The following is a 17,427-nucleotide window of genomic DNA, read 5'->3' on the forward strand; positions in this document are numbered from 1 at the left end:
TATAAGATTTATGGGTTAGGTTTAGAACAGACTACCTTTACGAAATTTGTGGTTGCAAATAGCTCGCCCCTTGTTTTTTAATTAACGTTGATTTATGTTTCTAAAGACAAAAGACAAGTGTATTATTATAGGGTAAATTACACTGACCTCCCATTAAATAAATTTCTAAAAAATACAAAAACCTCCCTTGAGGTCACTAACCTCACTCACCAGAATTGTTGGTTAACAGCCATCCACAAATAATGGAAGATGACCCTTTTGCCCTTTAAATAAGACACTGACAAACCTATTTTACCAATATATTGCCCAAAAGGACATAAACCCAAAATTCGGAGTCCTCCGTTGGAAAAACAATCCTTAACTTTGGGGTTATCCATATGGATTAGGTAGTGTTTGGTTGGGATTTTTGACTACTTTGGAATTATAATTGTGTGTAAATGTGCCAAAAAAAACTTGTAATTATTCTTTTCAGATTTAACTTCTTAAAAGTCAAACTTAATCAAGCGATTGTGTTGTTGGTTCAATTACCTCAATGAAAAGGATTTTTTCTTTGAAGTATTGAAACAGCACAACAATTTACGAGAAATTCAACAACCAAAAAGAAACAAAATACCTTGATAAACTCAAAACAACTTGATTTCCAAATCATTCTCCAACTTCGAAAGAACAAGAATAGATTACAAAGTGACTACTACAAACTACTCCTAACTACTTCAAACTAAGTCTAAGTCTTAAATTACTGCCTAAGAACAAATCAAGCATAGCATAGCTGTTTGTTGATGATTTGTTTGGGGGTCTTTTCTTTCTTCAACTTCTTCTATTTATAGGCAAGCTCTTGAGTCTTTTTAACTGCTTCCAATCTCCCACCCAAGCTGCCTTCGAAGGCATTCTTCTTTTGAATTCAAAATTTCCCTCCAAAGTTCTTCAGTGTTTACTTGAACTCATTTAGCAACAGACCAACTTCTCCATGTTCTTCTGTCACGTCCTCGATTTTCAACATAAAATAAATAATCTATTTCAATAAATGATCCTCTCATATTACAGATAATACCACAAAGAGAGTTCCCAAAATGATCATTTACAAACTAAATCCCCAAGTTTAAAAATTTACAATATTAGCATTACGGCTCAAATTTCATAGCTAGTTAAAGAGAGTAAATTTAGAGGTTACATAATATCTAAAATTAAAAGACTTCAAAAGAATTTACAATTTCATCTTTCCAAGAGATCATACAAAAGACGATGAAATCACTTCTCGGGCGGCTTTCAAAAGAGATGGGATCAAGCATGCACACCATGCTCTTCGCGTCAAGGTCCTTGAGATGTACCTGAAAATGATAGGTTGAGGTACACTAGCCCAGCAGAGAATTCTATACCCAATTTATAGGTAAATGTGATGGAAACGTGCAATGAGAATAGATGATTTTCCAATAAACGAGTAAGAGATACAAAGGGGCATTATAATGAGCAGATGGACTACGACTACGGAATTCAATACGTCTTAAAGATATCCCTAATCATTTATACATCAACTAGGAGCCACATTAAGCACATATGAATCTAAATAACCCATGATAGTTTCTCAAACCATTTTAAGACCTCACAAGTGAATGCCACCATTAATCTCTTGATTTCTTACCATTTAACATCAAGCCTCTTTTCATAAAAAGAAAACATTCCCCTTTGGTTGCCAAAACAACTTGTGAAAATTCTCGACCTTTACAAGTCAAAGCTCCATTGATTCGCTTGAATACCGAAATCCGTTGATTTGTGCCCAAATACTGGAACCGTTGATTCACTTGAATACCAGAATCCGTTGGTAATCCTTTTTCCAAAACCAAATTCCTTTCTTTTCAAAGCTTGGAAAAATCGATCGTTTATTCCTTTGTTCAACAATTACCATCTCAAGCAACAAACAACTCAAACAACAACACGAACTTCTATAACCAATCATAACTTCCTTCATCATGCGAGACATTCAACCATATTACCACCCCTTGCATTACAGTGAATTCTCTCCACCTGGTTTTCCGCATTACCACACCTTGCATTGCGGGCCCTCTAGAGTTTCCGCATTACCACACCTTACGTTGCAGGACCCTCAATTCAAAGTTCACAACTCACACAAACACACATGCGTTATCAATCCATATACAAGAAGACGACACTTTCCACAGTCACATCCTTCCATTCATCATCACACAATATAATACAAACTAGAAACATATCCCATTGTACATTGATATATATATATATATACATTTTTTTTTAAGTCCACATTTGTGGGCTGCCCGCCCGACGTGCGCTCGAAGAGTCGCCACCCGGATTTTTGAGATGGATAATTCGAGAAACTGAGAACTCATTTGAAAAGGCTTTTGGTCTAGCGATAACGTCGAGACTTTGGGTTTGGGAGCCACGTTACGAACAGGGAAGGTTTTATTGAAAAGCACCCCATTCGCTCGGTAAAATCTGTCTCTACTAAACATTTTCAAAGGGGAAAATTTCATAAATCTTTTTGGAAAAGTGGAACTCTTTAATAAACAAGTAAGAGGGGAAGGGACATGGGAAAATATATCACGTTGACGTGTACGTGGTGCTTACTGTACAGGAATGATAAGTGTGATACCCAAAAGAAAAGAAGAAAGAACTACTCAACAAACTGCCTGGACTATGGCCACCCATCATACGACATACCATAATACCGCACACGGCATCACAATAGGCTGTGTGGGGTACTCGTCTTGTTGCCAGACTGTCATTAGCATCCAGAACATCGCCCGGCATATCGTAAACCACGTGCGCAATTTTTCAGAAACATCAAAAAATATACAAACACTGGATCGTCTCGGAACAGTACCATTTCTTCAAGCCTTGGACATAAAACAACTTTTGACGTACTTAATCGCTTGAGATGATCAAGAAAACCTTATTTATAAGATAAAACATGGCTTGTAGATATGGTCTTGTTCTGAGAGCGCTAATGACAGACATATCAGCAACAAAAAAAAACAAGCTTAACGAAGGATGTTCATGACCCAGACAGTTTGAAGAAGAAGGCAGTGGCTAACAAAAGGGCGTGCGCATGAACATACTATGCTGTGCGATGCATCAAAGCGCCACGCGGCATGGTATCTTTAGCACAATGGCTGTTTTATTTTCTATAAATGATTTTTAAGTCAAAACTTAACCAAAAGAGGTTAAGCCTAACGACAGGGAAGCCCCCCTCAGGGCCAGGACAAGGGCTAGCCCAAGGAAACTTGGTTTTTTTTTTTTCACCTTTGATCTTGAGCTTGAATGGGGGTGGATGGCGAGAAATGACAGCGGATGATGAATGATGTGGGTGGATGAGATCGTGTGAGAAAAGATAGGTATGGGTGTGGGTGGTGGTTGGGTGTTTTGGTGGATGTGGTCTCAAAGTTAATGAGAGACTAACTTTGATGGTGAGGAGAAAAATGGAGTAAAGTGCTTAAAGAATGTCTTTGGGAATAGCATTCTCAAGGCTTGGAAATAGGGAGTGAGTGTAAAGGCAAGAAGAGTGAGAGAGGTTATCCAGCCAAGGCCTTTTCCCTTGAGTGGAGGGGTGTATTTATAGGCAAGAGCCAAGGATTTTGAATTCAAATGGTGGAGGTATTTTCTGGGCGGGCCAGAAGTGCTTTTTCAGCTAAGCCACTTTTGTAGCTGTGGCTCAAGTGAGCATGGCCGACAGCTTTCTAAGCCAGCTAAAACTTTACCCGAAATGCCGTGCGGCTAACCTCATGACCTCGTATGGCGTAATAAGTTTTGTTACGTCGCGCGGTGTAAAAGTGTTCCGTGCGGTATTCTAGGTTCTGTTAAGGGCTTTTGGGCTTTTGATTTTAGGTTTATCTAAGCTCTTTTAGGTTGAGGTAATCCTTTATTTAAGCTCGCCAATGTACCGTTTCCTTTATTTCATCATCGGGGCGTTCAAAGATCCTCCGAGGTCCGGATTGGGGTGTCTATAGTAGTCCCTCTCTAACGTAACTCGGACACCATTGGTTGGTGCGAGTGACGCTTAACGAATATGCATCCCAATCCGTTGCTCTAAGGTCTTTAAACGGAGACAGAAACACATGAAAACCGAAATGCAAGCAAATGACGATGGTGGTCACGCTCGTGGAGCTGCCTACGTACCCTGTGTACAGGGATTAGACCGACATAGTTCAATCGAGACAATGCAAGTGGAATGAGTCCCGGAGGACAAATTACGAAATCATGCAATGAACTCGAGAAGATTGAGTGCCCATAGTGCTGTAAGTTGCAAAAATTCGTGAAACGAGTCCTCAGGGGACTAAAATGTGAAACAAGTCCTCAGGGGATTGGAACGAGCCCTTGGGGGACTAAAATTGTGACAAGCCCTCAGGGGACTAAAATTCGAGACGAGACGAGCCCTCAGGGGAGCAAAATTTGAGACGAGACGAGCCTTCAGGGAGCGAAATTAGAGACGAGACGAGCCCTCGGGGGGCGAAATTCGAGAAGAGACGTGCCGTTAGGGAGCGAAATTCGAGACAAGACGTGCTCACGGAGCGAAATTCTAGACGAGCCCTTAGGGAGCAAAATTAGAGACGAGACGAGCCCTCAGGGAGCGAAATTAGAGATGAGTCCTTAGGGGGCGAAATTTGATACGAGCCCTTAGGGGGCGAAATTTGATACGAGACGAGACGAGAATACTACAAGTCCCGAGGGACAAAAAATATCAGTAAACCCCGGAGGTTGAAATTTTTTTTGAAGCCCCAGAGGACGAATACAGCGAAAAACACGTATTAGCAAGTCCCGGGGGACAAAAATTAAAGGATCCTATAATCAAGGCGCATCATTCCAACAGATTTTTTTGCAAAACAGCTAGAATATTTGATTTCCAAGGGAATTTTGGTGGCTGGGTTAAACAATTTTTGAGAAAAAAGATTTAATCATGCAAAGCCAGAATGTCGTGCGGCTGAGCATAACACCACGCGGTCTTTCAACTTCCCATGTAACTCTTTGATTTTCGAGAATAGTTGGCTGGTTTAAGGGTGCCCATTAATACAGGCGTGCCTTTTCGATGGCCAACGTTTCTTTATAAAGGGTGGTGGTGCCTCATTCTATGCATGCATTGCCAAAAACTCTCTAGTGTCCTACTAATTTATCAAAGGCAGATTACTTTCTAGGCTTTTCGAGAGTGAATTCAATGGCGGACAATGACTTGGCGGCACGGGTGGTCTCCCTCGAGGCCGAGATGGCCTTTTACCGAGAGGAAATCGAAGAACTCAACCGTCAAATTGCGGGACTGATTTCCACAATCCGCACCCTCCGCCTTGCGGTCTCCAACCTCCAGGATTTTGCTTTCGACCAGCAGGACGACAAGCACGATCCTGAGTATGCATCGGAGCGCGGGTTCGACGATACCGCGGAGGATTCTGAGGGGAATCCGAACGGTTCTGACAATCGTTCAGACGGAGCGAACGACGCATTAAGTGAGGGGAGTGACTGAAGGCGGAGGGCGAGGAAAAAGAAAATGAGGGATAGTAGGACTATTTCTTTTGTTTTTGCTTCTTTTCTCTTTTTTTTTTTTTGAATAAATGTAATGAAAAATTCCCGGGGTTCACCCCAGCTTTAACGGAATGAAAAGTCTCCTTCTTCCCATCTTCCTGTCTGTTTTCTTCCTTATTACTGCACGAAGCCTCAAACACACAAAGCACCACAGTCCCAAACACTATGAAATTATTTACAGAATTTGAACTGTCAAAATAAACCAGAACGCCGTGCATAGCTACAGAAGGACGCGTGGCGTAACAAAAAACAAAAAAAATTTAATTTGAGATTTCGAATAATGAACCATTACATAAGCACGAGGCTCAAAGGGGATTTTCAAAAACCCAAATAGACTTGGAACAAGGTTCAGGACCCAAGAATTATGCATGCTAGATCATTATGCCATGCGCTTCAGTCAAAACGCCGTGCGGCGCTACGGGTTTTGAACCCGGTCCGGATTTAATTCCAAACGAACCGGTTCGCGAGGGGGTATATACGGGTGAGGACTACACAGTTCGCCCCACCGTTCGAAATTCTCTCTCTCTCGTCTCTTTACTCTCACTCTCTCTCTCAACGTCTTTCTCTCTCTCTTGATCATCTCTCTCTCTGCTCTTTCTCTTGGCTCTCTGCTTTCTATCTATCTCTCTTGGCTTTCTGCTTTCTCTCTCTCTCTCTCTCTCTCTCTCTCTCTCTCTCTCTCTCTCTCTCTTTCTCTCTCTCACACACACACACACACACACCAATCATGGAAGGTAGCGAGTTACCTGGTGGTGATCAACCACAAAGGGTTGAGGTTACACAACTCCCGGTCCCTCCGGACAGTGACTCAATGATTGGGGAGGTCTCGGAGACCCCGGGGGTTTCGATTTCGGTAACCTTTGTGGGCAGTGATGGTGGCGATGAAGGTGTGGTCGGCGGTGACCAGGTTGTGAGAAGCTCAAGTGCAGTGGAGCCAAGGGGAGAGAATGAGGCCGCGAGCCAATCGGAGGGTGCGGTTGGTTTGGAGAAGAGGGCCACGGTGGTGATAGTCCGGTAGGGGTGGCAGAGGAGACAGAGGCTTCTCCCGTGAGACAGCCTCGGGCCGATTTGGGGAAGGATCCCATTGTCGAGGAGGAGCTGGTGGAGGAGCAGGAGACACCAACCATGTTCGCAGGCAGTGGCGCGGGTGCGGGGTCGTCGCGGCCCATAGGTGCAGGGGACTTTTTAGAGACAGCGTCCCTCGCAGATTTGGTGGAGACACTACGAGGGGTACCTGGGCTGGCAGAGGCTTTGCTTGAGTCCTGCGAGCGGGAGTTACAGGCCGAGCTTGAGACTGGAGCGGCCAAGAGGCCACGGGTTGAGGAGGAGGAGGTTTTGGTTCCATGGAGGACCTTGGTGGACGAGGCAACAGTTGTCCTTGAGAGCCACCGGGCTTTTGACGAGGCAGGTTACAGGCCTCTTCGGCACTTGGTGGTGCCTGCGCTACTGGATGCTTACAAGCCTGAGAGGACCACCTATGACGACGCTTTGGTCCTAAGGGACCCCCTGCAGCACTTGTCCTTGCGACGAGATGAGATATGCTTTAATACTAGCTTTTTGATATAATGTATCATGCTTTCATTTCCTTGCTTTAGGACATTATGCCTATTCTGAGTATTATGCCTGTTTATTGAATATTATCAAGTTGTTGTAACAGGCGATTACGATTTCGTGTTACGAGGGTGCGGCTGACATGCTGAAGTTTTGGGAGAGGCTCCCTGAGGCAGCGAGGGAGATGGTGAGGGAAGCAGGCTTTGGAGAGTTTGTTGGAGTGTTGACGCGGGTGAGCAACGATCGCCAGGTGGTGAGGGCTCTTGCTGAGAGGTGGTGGGATACGACAAATTCGTTCCACTTCTCTTTCGGTGAGATGACGGTGACGCCATTAGACTTTGCGGCAATCACTAGTCTGAGGGTCGGAGGTGACCCTATCCCCTATGACGCTGCGGCGGGGAGAGACCTGGGTTTGCAGAGGCTTCTTTTGGGGTACGTGCTGAGAGCGGAGAAGGGAGTCGCCCCGTACGCTCAGCTTTTGGAGTTTTGGGCGGAGCCTCCAGAGGGTAAGGTTCAGGAAGAGCAGATGGCCCGATGCTTTCTATTGTACACACTCGGTGCGTCCCTATTTCCAAATAGACGCAACCGAGTACACTTGTCGTTCTTGCCGGCCTTGAGGAATATTGGGGAGATTGCTCATTTTAACTGGGGTGGTGCAGCTTTGGGGGCATGCTACGCCTTCATGGGGTCTCTTTCCCGAGGAGCGGGGAAGAGCCTCGGCGGCTACTAGAGAGTCTGGGAGGTATAGCTCAAAACCCTGCCTTTCCTTTTGGTTAGTTAGCCTTCCAGCATTCTTCGTATATCTTGTGCTAACTTTTAATGCTTTGAACTTTGCAGCTTTGGACATACGAGGTACTGGACATGTACCCTCCCGCAACGTCGTGCCCCAATGACGTGATACTTCCTTGAGCGCTCCGTTGGTCAAAAGCGTATCGAGGGGTGAAGAAAGGAAAGGGTGACCTGAATGCCTATCGGTTGTATTTGGACGACCTACATCCTGATCGGGTATCCATGCTTCCTTGACTGCTTAATTTATTCGTTTCATCAGCATACTAATACCTTGCATTCTTGACTGCAGGTGTACTGCGTATCTGGGATCTATTCGACATCCCGTATGTGGCTCGGAGCAGGGAGGTGACAAGAGGGAGAGTGCCTTTGGAGTCCCCTTACGGCTGGTAGTGGTACCTGGGCGACCGGGTATCACGTCAGTCGTTAAGGCTAGACACCTTCTTGGTTCCTGGACCACTCCCTTCTCTCATGCAGAGGATGAGCGAATATACGCTGGAGTTGTCTAACTAATCCCGAGTTAGAGCCGTTCTTCCAGGCAGGCGTTGACTATGCTGAATATCAGGCTCAGTAGTTGATGTAGAGCTTTGGGATACGCACTGCTTGGGAGGCGACGTAGCAGACACGGAGTGGTAAAGGTGGTAAAGGAGGAAGAAGATGAGATAGAGGGGGGAGAAGAGGTGGAGGTCGCGGTGATGGCGCGGGCCAGAGTGGGGCCAAGTTGCTTGTACTTTCCTGGACAGTGGACGTAGTGACCGCTCAGGGGGTCCCTAGCCTAGTGGTGGTTCCATGTCCCACGGTCGAGCCTCCAGAGTTCCTTGCTCAGGTATGACATGTTTTCATTCGTGAATTTGCTATCGTTGCTGCTCATTCTAATTATCCCTTTCATTGTGCAGGTTACTCCAAAGTATGCTAGGGAGATGGCAGTGGCCATGATGGGCCTGGAGTAGCTTGTTTGCCAATATGCCATGGGTCATCCCCCGCCGGTACTGACTCGCGCTGGAGGGACGATGGTAAACCCTTGAATCTTGGCTGTTTACATTTACTCTTAGCACCCTTATTCGAGGTTATAATGCAAATGCTATATGAACGTTACGTTTTTGTAGGCTAGAGGAGGGGCTTCTTGAGGGCTTCGCCAGAAGTCTGTTCGCATGCCAGCGCAATAGGCTTCTTCCGCCGGCTCTCGGGAGGAAAGGCCATCGAAGAGGCAGCGACGTTCCAGTGGCATCGAGGAGGAGCCCATCGCCGTCTCGAATGAGACCGAGGAGCCTACGGACATTGACCTGAAGGATACGTCTGGGAGTATCGTGCCCAAGGTTACTCGTACTCAGGAGGTTGCCAACTCTGAGGCGGAGGAGGAGGCCTCTGAGGAGGACGAAGAGGAGGGTGAGGACAGAGATGAGGATGAGGACTGAGTTTCCTCTTTTTGCTTTTTGTCTTTTGGCGGAGCCTGCGTGCTTCCCTTTGTAGGGTGCCTATTTACCCTTGGCAGATAGGATTTTGAGCATCAAGCTTGCAAGTCTTGTTTTATTATGTACTTCGACTCATGGATGCCTTTGGGTTTGCACAAAGAATGTTCTTTCACCGTTGTCTTTGTCATTCAATCTCTTTCATTGCTGCTGTTTAGCGAAAATGGAATAACTAGGACGCTTACCAAAATGTACAACTAGCCATAGATCATAAAACTACGTCCAATACGTGGTGTACAATGAGGAATAGAAATCTAATGAATAGTCGAACAAACTTTGACGCTACATATGAGAATTTACATAAATGCCCTTGCTACAGGCTCAACACTACTACATATAAGAATGACAACTCTCAAAGCTCGATATAAGTCTTGAAAGTTTGACCTTATGCTTGGGACACACTCGAAAACTAACGTTGACTTTAAAAGGCGACATCTTCGAATTTTGACCCGAGACTTGAGCTGGAACTTTGACTAAGTCACTTTCGACCAATATGACCTGTGTGACTCAAGAAAGCGACTTAAAGAGGCTTAAAATGCAATTCAATGCCTTGACGTGACTCAAAAATGGGATTATGTTGACTTTTTGTACTACGACCTTGAATTTTGGGAGTTGACTTGAAATGAAACATCCCTGAAGTCTCAAATACTTGTTGGAGTGTGTTCTGGGGGTTGATGTTGCCCTGAGATACCTCAAATCCATTCCATACCATTGCTGTCAAAAACTGCAGAAATGTAGACGCAGTATGCCATGCGTTTCTTCAAAACGCCGTGCGTTATTCCTTAAGGTTTCATGGGGTACCAACGCTGCACCGTGCTGATTCCTTGGATTTCATATACTGGGCGTTGCTCCATTATGCCGCGCGTGATTATTTTCCTGACATTTTCATTTTTGATATTTCCCAAGGCATTTTGCACGAGGTTGAAGTTTGACCTGTGCAAAGGCATTTCAGAGCCAATGCATGTCTGCATTGTAGTTCCATGCTATGACCAAGTCTTTTCCTATGCCAGACTCATGGAAAATTTGCACTTTTGGAACCCAAAGCTCTTTGAAAGTATAAGTTGTTTCCTCCATTCTTCCTATAAATTCAGGCCCCTCAACTCCATATTCTCTTCATCCTACTCAATTCTCATTCTTCTAAAGCTTTGTCTTCCTCCCAATGGCCCTTTCGCTCACCGGTTTGTTCAGTCCATGGTTAGTCTCAATGGAGGGTGTCGATTGGCTCAATTTTCAGGCTCATGGCCTCTATTCCATGAGGTATCTTCGCAACATCCGTCTTCACCCTGAGCTCTTGAGGGCAGCCGAGAGCTTTTGGGCTTCCGAGGTCCACGTGTTCCATTTTGGCGAGCAAGAGCTTTGTCCTACCATGGAGGAGTTTGGTGCCTACCTCGGCGGCTACGGCTTGGGAGAAGTCATTATCCCTCCTGTACGTGAGAGCATCCAAAAGGTCTTGGCTGCGGTCCTTGGATTGAGTAGCGGTGCTGCCCGCTATTTGGTCAGCGATGGTCATCTTAACGTGATGCGGCTCATCGAGATGTTTTCTCCTCCTGGTGATCTGGCAGACATAACCTACCAAACTTGGCGCATGACCGCCCTTTGCATTTGCTTGCTTGCAGCCTATCTTTTGGTATCCTTCATTGGTCATGCTAGCTCGACACTGGTCAGCATTGCTGTTCAAATCGAGGCTCGAAAGGATGTGATTCCCATGGTTTTGGCTGAGACATTGATGGGTTTGGACAAAGTTCGTTCTGGAGTGGTTGAGACTTACGGGGGTAGTCCTCTCCTTCTGCAGGTTGTTTTCTCACTCAGCTTTCCTTTTTTGAATTTTCTTTACATTCCCATTTTACCCCAATGCTCGGTTCGGCTTCCTAGGTTTCTTACTTGTTTTTCTCTTTTTTGTAGATTTGGCTTTGTGATAAGGTGAACATGCTGACCATCCCTCCTGGCAATTGGGTGTACGAGGCTAGGTTGCTATCCCTACGATGCTTTGAGTTTGCGGACAAACGAGTTCCTGAGTGGGTCAACTTCTTTAGATGCCTACGAGCTGAGACCATTTCTTGGAGGTGCTCGTGGCTAGACCTTCCACCTATGATAGTGCACTTCATGGGCCCCCAGTGGGTTGTTCTTGCTGGTTTGGAGGCTTTCACTTTCTATATTCCCTACCGGATTCAGCGTCAACTTGGCCTTAGACAAGAGGTCCCTGCGGAGGTTGTGGTGGATGTTGTTCTGCCCTCTTTCGTCACTCCGTTCTTTACAACTATCAGCAATTTTGGGGAACTCGTGTGGTAACCGATGCGCATCCTTACCCATCCGTGATGATTCGTGGGAGCTACCGGAAGTGACTCAAGAGGGATATCGCTACAAGAGCTGGGGCCCAAGGAAACTGACTCAATCCTACTACCCTGATCGCAGAATAAATCGTGGATCCTGTTTTCATCATGTTGCTTTTTTTTGAAAGTCATGCTCAGCCTTATGTATTAGAAGCAGTTATTATAATAAAATGAATCATGGAGGGTTTCCCCTTCCTTGATTCAGTGCTTTGAATTCTTACAACCTGGATTTTCATTTTGATTGATTGTGACCGGGCCTCAGAGTAAGGCTGACTACGTATCCTCATAGCGAAGGAATCAGGTCATAACGTAGTTCAGGATAGGGTTTGCTCTGGTTTTGACACTCTCCTTTTGCGCTCTAAATTTTGCCTAGTACCGCCCTTTCGGGTTTTTGGTCTAGCGAGCTCATTCATTGCATGCCTTAATTTTTGCCTAGGATGCCCTTGTGGGTTTTCAACGTAGCAGGCCTTTGCTCTAACTTTTGCCTGGGTCTGCCTGCCCTTGTGTTTTTCAGCCCAGGGAGCTTTTCTTAGGGATAATAGCGCTTGAGTTGATCAAGGTTGACCAAAGTTGAAAATTCGTTTCCGTCCAAGTCAATGAGCTGCGTAGCTCCTCCAGATAGGATGGTCTTAATGATGTATGGTCCGGCCCACTTTGGTCGGAACTTTCCGCGTGGATCGTAAACTAGCACCCGAATTTCCTTCAAGACCATGTCACCCTTGCTAAGTCCCTAGGCCTCACTTTCTTGTTGAACGCATGAGCAATCCTTCTCTGATACCCTTGAATATGATAGAGAGCCCTCAACCGGCGTTCATCAAACAACATGAGCTTTTCAATTCTATTGCTTAACCATTCTGCCTCCTGGACCTCACACTCGGCCATAGTTCGAAGAGATGGAACTTCCAACTCAATGGGAAGTACAGCTTCCATACCGTAGACCAAAGAGTAAGGGGTCGCCCCTATTGGTGTACGTACAGACGTGCAATACCCTCACAAAGCCAGCGGCAATTCCTCATGCCAATCTCTTGCAGACTGTATAGTCTTTTCCAAAATGGCTTTTATCGTTTTGTTGGCCGCTTCCACAGCTCCGTTGGTCTGTGGCCGATAGGTGGTTGACTTATGTACTTGAATCTAGAATTCATCTAAGATTTCCCTGGCTCGTCCTTTGAAATGAACCCCATTATCTGATACAAATGCCTGAGGAACCCTGTACCTGTAGATGACATTTTGTTTGATAAAGTGTGCGACCTGAACTGCGGTTAAAGTGGTGTAAGAAGCAGCTTCCACCCATTTCATGAAGTAATCAATGGCCACCAAAATGAATTTATGACCGTTAGATGCTGCTGGCACAATCCTTCCAAAGACATCGATTCCCCATATTGAGAAAGGCCATGGCGAGGTCATTTGATGTAGTTCCGATGGTGGGATATGCGTGAGGTTGGCATGGATATGGCATTTGTGACATCGTCGCATGTATTCTACACATTCTGTCTCCATGGTGGACCAGAAACATCCTTGCCTGAGGATCTTTTTGGCAAGCATCATGCCGTTCATGTGAGGGCCGCACACACCTTCATGAACCTCCTCCATTACCCTTCTTGCCTCTGTACCATGGATGCATAACTTGTGCATGCCGCAGTGTGACCTCTGATATAGATTTCTGCCGCAGAAGATGTATTGAGCTGCCATCCTCTAGAGGGCGATCTTGTCATTCTTGCTTGCCTCGATGGGGTATTCTCCTCTTTCCACGAATCTCTAAATGTCGTAATACCAAGGGTGACCATCATCGGGCTCGTCAATGGCCATGACATGCTGGTAGACCGGTGTATCCCTTTGTTCGATCACGATTGGCCTTAGCCTCACACCAATGGGAATTTCAACCATGGATGCCAGCGTGGCCAAGGAGTCCGTAAATTGACTCTTGAGTCTCGGTACATGAGTGAAGGTTACTTTGTTGAAATGAGGGATGAGATCTTCGAGATCTTGATGGTAAGGCTTTAGCTTTTCTTCTTTGACTTTCCAGTCACCGTTGGCCTGTGACACTGCTAGGTTGGAATCTCCTACCACTTCTAATTTCTCTATACCAATTTCAATTGCTGCTTCCATACCTACAATGCAAGCCTCGTACTCCACTTGATTGTTGGTAACCTCAAAGTTTAGCTTGAATGCGAGCGGAATGTGGGATCCGTCGGGTGCTATCAACGACACGCCAATTCCAAATCCTTTCTGATTGGCTGCTCCATCGAAGTAAAACTTCCAAACATCTTCGGCTAGAGTCATTATGTCTTCATCAGGAAACTTAAACTCAGCATCTTCACCTCCTTTGACTGGGCAGTCAGCCAAGAATTCAGCAACAGCTTTTCCTTTTACAGACTTCGTGATGACATACTTTAATTCAAATTCTGCTAACATCAGTAGCCATTGTGCCATCCTTCCTGTAAGAGTCGATTTCTCAAATAAGTACTTGAGAGGGTCCATTCAAGAAATCAGCCTCACTTGGTAGGCTAGCATATAATGTCTCAATTTCTTGGAAGCCCAGACAAGTGCCCAACATGTCTTCTCTAATGGAGTATAACGCTCTTCACATCCGACCATCTTTTTGCTCAGATAGTACACAGCCCTTTCAACCTTGTCGTCTCCTTCCTGTGCCAACATACATCCCATGGAGGACGGAGTGACTGATAGGTATAGGATCAAAGGTTTTCCCGACACGAGGGGTGTTAACACTGGTGGATTTTGTAGGTAGGTTCGAATTGCTTCGAAGGCCTTCTAGCACTTATCGTCCCATTTGAACGGCACACCTTTCTTGAGCAGGCGAAAGATTGGTTCACAGGTTGAAGTTAGTTTGGCAATGAACCGACTGATAAACTGCACCTTGCCGAGAAAGCTCCTCACATCCTTTCGGACCACGGTGGCTCCATTTCCAAAATAGCCTTGATTTTTAATGGCTCAACCTCGATGCCCCGAGTGGTAATCATGAATCCGAGCATTTTTCAATCCGTGATCTCGAACGTGCATTTGGCCGGGTTAAGGCGCATTATGTATTTTTTGATCCTCTCAAAAAACTTTCTGAGTGCAGGCAAGTGCCCTTCTCGCTCCTTGGCCTTGACGATCATGTCATCAACGTAAACCTCTACTTCCTTGTAGATCATGACGTGCAGCAAGGTCGTAGAGGTCCGCTAATTAGTAGAACCTGCATTCTTTAGTCTGAAAGGCATCACCCAATAGCAATAAGTTCCCTATTCAGTGACAAATGTGGTCTTCTCCCGATCCTCTAGGGCCATGAGGATTTGGTTGTATCCTGAAAAACCATCCATGAATGAAAGTAAAGCATGCCCAGCAGTATTGTCGACTAGTACATCAATGTGTGGTAACGGGAAATCATCTTTTGGACTTACATTGTTGAGGTCCCTGAAATCAACACAGACCATAATTCTACCATCCTTTTTGGGGACGGGAACAATGTTTGCGACCCATTGAGGGTATTCTGTTACTATTATAAATCTTGCATTGATCTGTTTGGTGACCACTTCCTTAATCTTAAGCACCCAATCAAGTCTCATGCGTCTCAGTTTCTGTTTTACGGGTTTTGCATCGGGATAAAGGGGGATCCGGTGTTCCACGATTTAAGGATCGATTCCGGGCATATCAGCATGTGACCACGCGAAAACATCCTCAAATTCTTTTAGCAAACTTATGAGAGCTTGACGCTCTTCTGCAAACAACGCGGAACCGATCTGAATCATTCGGAGATTCCCTTCATCTCTCAAATTTATTTTAACAACTTCTTCTTTTACAGGCTGAGCATGCCTCTCGTCTTCCCTTTTGACTAGGGATCAGATTTCTTCAGGGATATCCCTATTGAAATCGATCTCTTCATCATCTGGGTTGACACAATTTATTTCAAGATCAGGGGAGTAAGCGGAATCCGATTCATTTATTTCATCATTGGCAAAGGCCTCGGGGGCACCATACACACGGATAGACTCAAATTCAAAGTATAGACCTTGAAGAGCAAGGCCAAGCGGCACCAACTCAGACTCAACAGACTCGGAAGACTCAGAAAACTCGGATTCAAACTCGGACTCAGAATCAGATCCTTGGCACGTCGTACTTGGTATGAAAGTCTAGTTTTTGTAATTTCCTACAGCATGCACGATGAGCGAAGTCGAGTCTTCGGGGACCTTCTGTCCCAGCGTCAATACTTTAGTTTCCATGACTGTACCCATTGGTTCGTCCTTCTTGAACAGGACCGCTAGACTCCCCATGTTAAAGACCTCAATCCAATCAGCCGATTATCTTCGGTTCCTTTGCGACTTCGAATTTTTCTTCACTTTTTGGCCAAACATCGTTGGCGAATATCTCAAACCCTGACAGTAGAGTATTAGTTTCCTTATCCCAAAATGGTTCTGGTTGACCTCGATAGACCTATTTTGCTTTCTCTTTAACAAAATAGTCTTCCAACCTATCTCCCTTGTTCGTTTTACTGCCGTTTGCGGGCAAATAACCAAGGCCGGTAGTGCGCATGAGGGTTCCACGGGACTCAAACTTTGCAGGCCCTTGTAGGTTCTTTCCCAATCCTACACCTGGCATGTAGGACATCTTCTTCATTATCTTTATGGCGATATTGCTAATGACAAAATCATTATCAATTCTGACCGAAAAGACAGCATTGGAAGTATCTAATGAAAAGCCTCCCAAAGCAATGTCTTCTTCCCTATGCTGGACTTCCAAAAGTGAGGCATTGTTTTCGATAGGTGCGCGGATCCCAAAGTCTCTGTGAATAGTGAGCATTCCTATCTCAAGTCCTAAACGAATTTTCTAAAAAAGGGTGGAGGGTACAGCTAGGATGTCTGGTCGATGCAGCCGAGGCCTACCTAGCAACGAGTTGAAAGAAGTGGGGATGCTCACCACATGAAATTCTACCTCAGTTTGATAAAATCCGAAGGTCATAGGAAGCATGAGGGTCCTAACCACATCGCGGTAAGTGTTGTCATATGCTCGGACTTTGACTTCTGAGGGAGAGAAATCCTTATTTTTGTACCCCAAGCAGTAAGCAACACGGAGCAGCCAAACATTGATGGCTGACCCACTGTCGATGAGAATCACTGGGATCCAATTATCATGACATTTCAGAGTGACATGAAGTGGCCTATTATGGTTTGTTCCTTCGGCGGGCAGATCTCGATCATTAAAGGTTATAGCATGCTTGATGGGTATGGTCTTGATGAGCGCCACGAGACCATCAGGGGTTATATCAGAGGGAACTTTCGGGTGGGAAAGGGCTTGGATAAACTCTTCTCGATGGCGAGTGGAATGAACAAGCACATCCCAAACAGACATTTTGACCTGGGTTTGCTTGAGTTGTTGTTTGATCATTCTTTCAGGGTTTTTCTCAGGACGGGAGGGTTCTTTGGCTGGTGGAGCAAAAGGTTGGAAAGTGTTTTTGGTCGGGGTAGTGAAAGAGTTTGAGGGTTTTTTGGCTGGTGGAGCTGCGGGGTTAGAGGATTCTCCGATTTGGAGGTTGGGAGGTTGATAGATACGGGCACTCCTGGTCAGGTGGTCAATCTGGCGGTACTTTGATTCTTCACTCCATAAGTCGATCGGAGCCTTGCGCTTGGTTCCAATGGTGGTATCCTGGAGATTGGACGCTAAATCAGCGATAACCAGATCTTCCCAAAGGTCCTCGGGTTTCCATTGCTCAACTTCCATTACTGCCTTGTTCACAGTCCATTCTTCATTTCTCA

The 17,427-nt window shown here is 45.5% G+C and overlaps 1 protein-coding gene across 1 annotated transcript; it reads right to left on the reverse strand.

The window, feature by feature from the left end:
- Positions 1 to 13,435: 13,435 nt before the first annotated feature.
- LOC131332853 (uncharacterized) lies at positions 13,436 to 14,158 on the reverse strand. The gene has a single exon (XM_058367162.1). It carries the CDS (start codon positions 14,156 to 14,158, stop codon positions 13,436 to 13,438), a length of 723 nt encoding a protein of 240 aa, XP_058223145.1.
- Positions 14,159 to 17,427: the final 3,269 nt, after the last annotated feature.

The sequence above is a fragment of the Rhododendron vialii genome, chromosome 7a (genome assembly GCF_030253575.1).
Source record: "Rhododendron vialii isolate Sample 1 chromosome 7a, ASM3025357v1".
Lineage (NCBI taxonomy): Eukaryota > Viridiplantae > Streptophyta > Magnoliopsida > Ericales > Ericaceae > Rhododendron > Rhododendron vialii.

What these genes read in the sequence shown, in the direction of transcription:
- LOC131332853 (XM_058367162.1), bottom strand. Translation starts at nt 14,158, where the DNA reads ATGGACCCTCTCAAGTACTTATTTGAGAAATCGACTCTTACAGGAAGG.